The 8,209-nt window shown below is 57.2% G+C and overlaps 1 protein-coding gene across 1 annotated transcript in view; it reads left to right on the plus strand.

Annotated features, from left to right (window-relative positions):
* The window catches only part of DLEC1 (DLEC1 cilia and flagella associated protein), a 99,240-nt gene that overhangs the window by 68,988 nt on the left and 22,043 nt on the right, over nucleotides 1-8,209 (plus strand). Inside the window, exons 26-29 of the mRNA XM_044675336.1 lie at nucleotides 522-592; nucleotides 2,092-2,243; nucleotides 6,684-6,799; nucleotides 7,217-7,287. Coding sequence (XP_044531271.1) covers nucleotides 522-592; nucleotides 2,092-2,243; nucleotides 6,684-6,799; nucleotides 7,217-7,287 — 410 coding nt within the window. The remainder of the gene's footprint in view (nucleotides 1-521; nucleotides 593-2,091; nucleotides 2,244-6,683; nucleotides 6,800-7,216; nucleotides 7,288-8,209) is intronic.

Consider the following 8,209-nt stretch of genomic DNA (forward strand, 5'->3'; position numbering starts at 1 on the left):
GCCTGGGGTGGGGGATAGGTGGTACAGACGGTAAAGGTCGTCGTTGGCACCACCCTCATCCCATGCACTTGTTGGACAAGTGGGGAGCAGGGAGTGCCACCATCTAGGCACAGTTGGGCATTGTGGCCGGGGCCAGGGCCTGGAAGCCAGCTGCAGAGGTTGGCTAACAATGTTTATGAATCCATACAAAGAGCCTCAACAGAACGGGCTCAGGAGACCAACCAGTGGGGCCCCCAGGAAGGAGACTGGCTCGTTTGGGGCCATGGAAGGAAGGTGGGCAACAAACAGAGGCCCATCCTACCCGCTTCTCTAGTCTTTCCGAGATGGTAGAGGCAGATGTTTAAAGGCTCTGAGGGGAGACCAGTGGGAGGGAGGTGGGAACGCTGGTCACTGCGAGCAGGGAGGCAGAAAGGAAGGGCCGGCCCTTCTCTGGTAGTCCTCTAAGCTTCGAAGATTGGTGGGCACGCCAAAGGAGCTACTTGGTTGGATTGACCGTATTTCCCTTTTCTGTGCTTTTTCAGCCCTAATGTGCCACCTTCCCTGAGACATTCAGTAAGGATAGCCAAGTGCATTGCCCGGAGAGACTTTCTAGGTAGGAAAACCCCCATCCTTGCCTCAGTCTTGCCAGACTGAGCCCTTTGGGCCCATTTCAGCAACTCAAGCACCTCCTGACTCTGGAAAGGGCAGCCCCCTCTGGAGGGCATATCGGGGAGGTGGGAGCAGGGTAGGGGGTCCAGGTGGGGCACGGGGAGGGGGCACGTGCCTCTTGTCTGGGAGGGCTTCTCGGGCTGCTCTGTAGAACTTTGCTCTGCCCAGGCTCACTGACCAGCATGTCCCTGGCAAGTGGTGGAGTAGGGAGGGAAGGCTAGGCACGCTCCAGGGAAGACTTCTGCGGGGCATCTGATCCATCCCAAGGGCCAGGAATGCGCCCGGCGTGCCCAGAGGCCCACGGTTTCCAGGGAGAGGGGCACCTGGAGACCATGTAGCCGAGTGCCCCCGGGGGGCCCAGAGAGGGGAGGTCACACAGGCCCCTCGTTGCCTTCCCTCCCCTGAGCCCCAGCCTCCTTGAACCTTGAAGACGGAGCCCAAATGGCACTTGTGAATCTAGCAATAATCGTAGCATTTATTGGAGCTCTTTGAGATGTGCCAAACACTTTAGGACTGTGACCTCATTTGATGCTCACAACCACTGGGAGGCAGCTGGTCTTACTCTCTCCATTTTATCATGGAGGAAATGTTGGCAGACAGAAGTCGAATAACTTGCCCAGGTCACACAGCTAGATTTGAACTCGAGTCTTCCAGACTCCAGGCCCTGCACTGCCCGCTACCTGCTAAGAATTCTCTTCTTTCTTTCATTAAAAACCTTTAACTTTCTGTCTCACAACCAACATGGTGTGTTGGTTCTAAGGCAGAAGAGCGCTAAGAGCTGGGCGCTTCTTGGCTGTGTGGCCCTGGACAAGTCTCTTGACCACTGCTTGCCTCACAAGGTTGTGAGGATTAAGGGAGATCGTCTTTGTAGAGTGCTCCGCGCAGCGTCTGGCCCACACTAGGGCCTCCCCCCGTGCTCGCTCCCTTTCCCTGTGAGCACAAAGATGGTGCCTACCTTAGAGCTGCCGCTGCCTGGATTCCCCTTGGCCCCCGGGTGGCCACGGCCAAGAAGCTGGCGGGGGCAGACCTGGGGCAAAGCGCCCTTCTTGTGCTCCGGACCCCCTCACCGCCTTGGGCCCCCGTCTACGGTGGGCTGGAGTGAGGGCCGGCAGAGAGGCAGCCACGAGGACCCCATCAGGGAAGCGAGAGCCGGGCTGGGGCTGGTGGCTCCGGGCCGCCATGCTCTGCCAGCTGCAGGGCTTGCTCATGTCCTGGGCGGCCCCCGGACAAAGAAGGCGCGCTTGTTCTCGAGGGCTCGGGAGTCCGGTCAGAGCCTCATTGAGGCCGCCCCGGGACCCCTTCCTCGGAAGCTCTCCGGTAAAAGGAGGCTGACCCGCGTGGCGGCTGGCGTCTCTCGGCTCCATCTGGGGCCTGTCCAGCGAGCTCCTGGCTCTGCTTTCTGGGCACGAGTGTGAGTCTTCCCTTTTCCTCTTGTGCCCCCAGACTCTTTGGAAGCTCTCTTGTCCAAAGGGAAAGGAGCCGCCTTCCTTTGTCACAACTGCCAGGGAACCCTGAAAGCCTTCCAGACGCTGGTCATTGACATCACGGCGTGTAGCAACATGTGGGGAGACTACCACGACGAGCTCATCTGCAAGGTAGGGGACGGCTCCTCATCCCCGGGAGCTCCCCGGGCGCAAGCTTAGATGGAGAGAGCCTCGTGTCACTGATGGAGGCGGGGCGGTCTGCTGGCAGGGGGAGGCTGGCCCTTGTCCGCCCTCTCCCCGCTGCCCTGCACGGGGCACGGACGCCCACGGTGGGTAAATGCAGAAAGGATGGCCCAGGAAGCCAGTTATTCTGACTGGGGAGCGAGCCCGCCCCGCCGAGAAAAGCCAAGGCCAAGCTCACAGGCTAATCCTGCTCCAGGACAAGCTGTGCCCTGGCACGCCCGGGAAGTCTGCCGCCTCCCCCGTCTTTCTTCATGACTCTCCCAGAGCCTTTGCTTTAAAACCAGGAAATTCCAGCAAGTGAAAAGCAATTGGTCAGTGTTTAGTGGGCAGCAGGAGCGCGCCTGAAGGATGCCCTCCCAGCCACGGCTGGGGCTCATGCCCTTAGTCGTGTGACCTGCACATTGCCACTCTTGGGGATTCTCCGCTGGACCCTACTAAGCACCCCGAGGCCTTGCCACCTGGGGTTTCCAGAAGCCTTGGCATCGGCCGTGCAGCCAGACTTTTCTGTGTGTTGCCATTACCCATCGGTGTGCGGTCCTTGGGAACAAAGAATTAGCGAGTGCCCTGCATGCAGTAGGTGCTCCATAAGTGCTTATTGCCTGCCTTCCTTAGCAAATTCATTCAAGGATGAAGGGAAAGCAGAGCCCAGACAGAAGGAATCATGGAAAAGGGCTGCAAGAACCATAACAACAGCCTTTCCTCCACAGAGGAGAGTGCAAATGCCACCCCTGGAAGCTAACTTCATTGTCCCTAGAGGGCAGAAAGAGGACTGTGTGTGTGTACAGGAAGGAAAAGAAGGGGCTGGCATTTATGGAAGCACCTACTCTGTGCCAGGCACTGATAAGCACCTTGAAATACGACCCTGCTGGGAGGGAAATACTATCACTATCCCCATTACACTGGGGAGGAAACTGAGGCAGGCAGCTGTTAGGTGACTTGCCCAGGGTCCCGCCGTTATAGCGAGCATTGGAGCTGAATTTAGAGTTGGGGTTAAGCCTCGACTGCTCCAGGAGGTCTGTGCCAGAGGGAGCACAATCGGGGTGGTGTAGAGAAACCATTAGAGAAGGGTTGGGGGCGATGACAAAGGCCTGGAGAAAAGAAAGACAACAACTCGGGTACGGCAAGAAAAGCGATCCAGAGAGCTGAGCGCTATGGCTGTCCTCCCCTCTGCACCAACTCCGTGACGCTGGCTCGTGGCACTCTGAGGGCCTCCTCCATGAAGACCCCAGGCAGGAGGCACCGGGAGGCTTTCCCGAGTATTCCCCCGTCACAGTTACCTGAAAGACGGAGAGGCCACGAGACCCCTCGGAGCCCCTGGTCTGTTGCCACTTGCGGGCTCTTCCCCGAAGCATCTCCTCGCCATCCAGGTCATTCCAAGATTCCTGGAAACAGCCCTGTCGCGCCCCTCTGGAAGCCAACGTCAAGTGAGGCGGGGAACAGGAGGGTGTCTGAGAGAGGCCTCCAGGGAGGACGGAGTCCCCGTGCACGGCGGCGGGGTCCCCCAGGGCTCCCGTCGGAGGCTAATGCCGGGCCGACGGCACGCGCCCAGCCCTTTGCGGGAAGAGCCCTGGAATCACTTAGGGAGAGCAGCAGGTACATAAGAAAAGTCGGGTCCCCGCATTATGGCAAGGGCACCTCCAAGGAGAGCTCAGCACTCGAGATCTAGATTCTCAGAGAAGCCGAGCCAGCACAGAGTTCTCTGCCTTACCTTGAGGTAAGCCTCTCCTGTCCTCCGGCATGGCGGTGAAACAACAAGACAGGAAACCCTCTGGAGAACGGAGCAAAGGAGCGGCCCCTGGCGGGAGCGAGCGGGCCACAGCCCAGAACCAGGGAGGATCCAACAAGAACTCCGGTGTTCGGATAATAAAGTCATCTTGACCCAGCCGGCGAGGCCCCCGACTCTGAGCTTCAGGAGCTCAGGGCCATCTCGTCTAATTTCGGAATCTTTCCCACCGCCTAGAACCTCACTGTGTTGGGTGCCTCTGGGGGGAGGAAGCACCAAAATAGTAACCATAATAACGGGAGAAAAAGATATTATCAAGGAATTGCAAAGGGAGGGCCAATGGCCCGGCCAGACCGAGGGACAACAGGTGGGCAGCGTGCCGCTGGCGCCCTTAGAACGTGGCGGGAAGCTCGCGGGGCGGAACCTGCTAGAGGGCACAGACAGGTCGCCTGGGATGAGCCGGCAGGACGCTGGTCATAATCTGCATGACCGGAGGCAAGTTCTGCACCGTGTCTGGCCCCACAGATCCACGCTCCTTGCTCTGGCCTTCCAATTCCCTTCTTTAAAAAAAGTCTTCTCAGGTCTGAATTCTCTCCCCCATCCCAGCTCCTGTGAAAGGCACGAAACACGACACTCGTTGCCACCCGTAGAGCCAAGCCAAGCAAGTCCGCACATCAGTCGCCTCTGAGGTAGCTCCGTGGGCACTCCGAGTCCGTTGCCTCTGCCCGGAGACGGCAGCACGTTTCATCGTAAATCCTCGGGAACCGGGGCTGGCCGCCGCCGTTCTTCAGCAGAGCTCCTGAGCCTGGCCAGTGGAATGGAAGGGCCGTGCAGCGAACGGTGCGGACTTCAGCCGAGGCGCAGGACGTCCGTCATGGGCAGTTCCGGGCTTGGCCGGCAAAGGGACGGCGATGTTCCCGAAGAGAACCCGTGTTTTCGAGAAGAAGGCCGGAGGCGGGGAGGGAATGGAAGCAGCGAGTGTGCCCGACCCTGGCCGGGGCCTGGGCAGAGAACTAAGAGGAGCCCCATGGGAGCAGGGGCGGCCAACAGGTCCGAAGAGGCCCAGCTGTGCCTTCTTCAAGACGGCACGAGGCGTTTTCTGGCCACGTCGTCTTTGCTCAACCTCTTCCCATTCCCTGCTTCCAGACACCATCCCAGAGAAACGAGCTCTCCTCCCTGTCTCTCCTGACTCGGCTTAGCAGAGTCCACTTTTCCTTTTAACCTTTACCTTAGAATCAGTACTGCGAACTGGCTCCAAGGAGAAGAGTGCTAAGGGCTAGGCAATGGGGGTCAAGTGACTTGGCCAGGGTCACCCAGCTGGGACGTGTCTGGGGCCAGATTGCAACCCAGGACCTCCCACCCCATCTCCGGGCCTGGCTTTCTACCCACTGAGCCACCCAGTGCCCCTCTCGTTCAGTTCTTTCTCACTCTCTGCAAGAGGTGGTGGTGAGTAAACTGCAGTGGTCTTCAAGGCGATCACTTTGCTTATGCTCCACGAGCATTAGGAGATGAGATGAGCAACATCCATCAGAAAAGAGCGCCGCCTGCACCGGGCCCCACGGCCAAGTGCTTTCCACACATGAACATGCCGCAGAAACGCTTGCTCCCCAGTCAGAAATGCGCTGACGTGACCCATCCCCCACTCAAGCCAGGCATCAGGAAGGCACCGTCTTCCCCATGGACCAACATTCTGGTTACAGGCAGGAGGCTGGCCACAGTCTCTGCTTATCCATCTCTTCAGTTCTGCCATCACCTTCACTTCCGAGGAGCCCCCTCCCTGCTCTTCTCCCTCAAAACTGGCTGGCACAGCCACCAAGCTGGGCAGAAGGAGAGGCAACAAGGCAGGAGGGAGGTGTGTGTTCTTGCCTCCTCTTCTCTCAGTTTTCAGGACATCCCCTCCCCCCTGGGGTCTTCCCCGCCCCCGCCACCTTCCCCGACTGCTCCTTCTCTACTTCCTGTGCCAGGTCTCCTCCAGATCGCACCCTCTGACCGTCAAGGCTCTGTCTTGGCCCTCTGCTTCACTGGGGATCTCCTCAGCTCCCATGATGCCGGGCCCTCTTCTCCTCTTCCTCTTTTAGTCATTCCACAGTCTACAGACAACAATTTGCTTCTGGTTCTTTGCTATCAAAAATGCTGGTAGGGATAATTTAGTGCCTGGACAGGAGCTGAGGTCTGAATGCCTGCAGACACAAAATGATTCTCTCTTGAAGGCCAAGGGAACAGGCAGAGGAAACGGGTCCCTGCGGGGTCCTGCAGGTATTAAGTATCTGAGGCAAGGCTTGAGCTCGCATTGCCCTAACTCCACCTGTGCTCAACTGCCAAAGCTAGGCAGGATTTCATCAGCAGACACCAGAGTTTGGCAATCAGAAGGGCTCTTGAATCCAGACTGGGGTGGGCAAAGCCAGCAGACAGGAGAAGGAGGTCACTGGGCAGCAGGAGTGTCTGTGGGAGAGCCAGGGAAAGAGGGAACATTATCAGTGGGAATAGCCAGCTTCACACCATTAGCAAGTAGTGCCAAGATTTGGGCCGAGTCCCCTGTCTATCTCCCAGATGAAGGATTGGGTCTGGGGGAGCTGGGGGTCAAGAAGGGGAGCAGCCTGATGAGAGCTGTGCTGGAGGACTTTGCATATGGCCTGTGTCCCTAGGTGGGAGATCTGCCACCAACCATCATCCCAGTCCACATGGGCGTGGTGGGCTGCCCCATCATGTTGTTCAGGACGAGCCACCTAGCTGATGAACCTCCCCAGGACAAAATCATCAGGTACTGCCTGGGGACCCCACCCTGGGGTGGCCATTGGGTCCCCACAGGCCCCAGGACACACTGTCTCTCCTTTCTCTGGCTCCTTAGGCCTGTCTTTGTCTGCTGGTCCTGCCAGGGCCCTTCCACTCAGCCTTCCTTCCTTCTAAGGGATCTGTTTTGTTCTGGTTGTTCTGGTTTCTATTTTATTTTCCCTTTTGAGGGGTAAGAGATCAGTGATGGAGAAGAACCAGACCTGGCACCAGTACTTCCTTTCTATCCAGAACCCAGATGTGGCACTTGTGGCCTGATGCCTCTGTGAGCCCCTGGCCATCCTGGGAGGCCCAGAATACCCACCACCTGAGCCCCTTCTCCCTGGGATTTTTCCCCAGACTGGCTCTGGGCAGCTGCTGAGCCAGGGGCTGTCTCCTCCCTTCCCAGGTTTGGCACTAAGATCTCTGGAGGAGACACCATCTCCCGCACTCTCCGCCTGAATAACTTCAGTCCTTATGGTAAGATTTTCAACCAGTCAATCAACAAACATTTACTGAGAATCTACTATATGTACAGGGCACTGTGCTAGCCACCATGGGGGAGACCAAGATGTCTAAGACACGGTCTCTGCTCTCGAGGTGCTTATAGAAGCTTGGAGAAAAAAGACATAAACAGTGACCAGGTAATACATGCTGTTGGGCTCAGGGGGGCACTCAGGTGGAGGGGGGCAACCCCAGGTACAGGTCACAGCCAGTCCAGGTTGTTTGTGCCAATTTGGGTATAGGTGTATGGGCATGTGCCTGCTAGCTGGTTGCCAAAAACAGCCTGTTTCGCTGGTGGGCAGGTTCTCCAGACCCAGGAAAGAGAAGTGACCCTCTGACCCTTTAGAGCTGGAGGGGATAGATTGCCTTATCCAGCTCCCCTCATTGTACGTTTGGAAGAGAATCATGAATGGCCTGTCCAGGACCTGGTCCACTCCCAAGGAGAGAAAGCCAGGCCCCCAGAGACATCCCAGTGGTCTGCTCTCTCAGCATGCCCTAAGATGTCAAGGGCAGAGATGCAGATCACCCCTTAGAGATCTTTTTTTTTTTAACATTTATTAATAATCACTTTTAACATGGTTACATGATTCATGCTCCTACTTTCCCCTTCACCCCCCGCACTCCCCCCACCCATGGCCGATGCACATTTTCACTGGTTTTGTCATGTGTCCTTGATCAAGATCTATTTCCAAATTGTTGGTGGTTGCATTGGTGTGGTAGTTTCGAGTCCACACCCTCAATCATGTCCACCCCGACCCATGCGTTCAAGCAGTTGATTTTCTTAAATGTTTCCTCTCCTGCAGTCCTTCCTCTGAATGTGGGTAGCGTCTTTACCATAAATCCCTCAGAATTGTCCTGGGTCATTGTATTGCTGCTGGTACAGAGGTCCATTACATTC

This window comes from Gracilinanus agilis, chromosome 1 (genome assembly GCF_016433145.1).
Source record: "Gracilinanus agilis isolate LMUSP501 chromosome 1, AgileGrace, whole genome shotgun sequence".
Lineage (NCBI taxonomy): Eukaryota > Metazoa > Chordata > Mammalia > Didelphimorphia > Didelphidae > Gracilinanus > Gracilinanus agilis.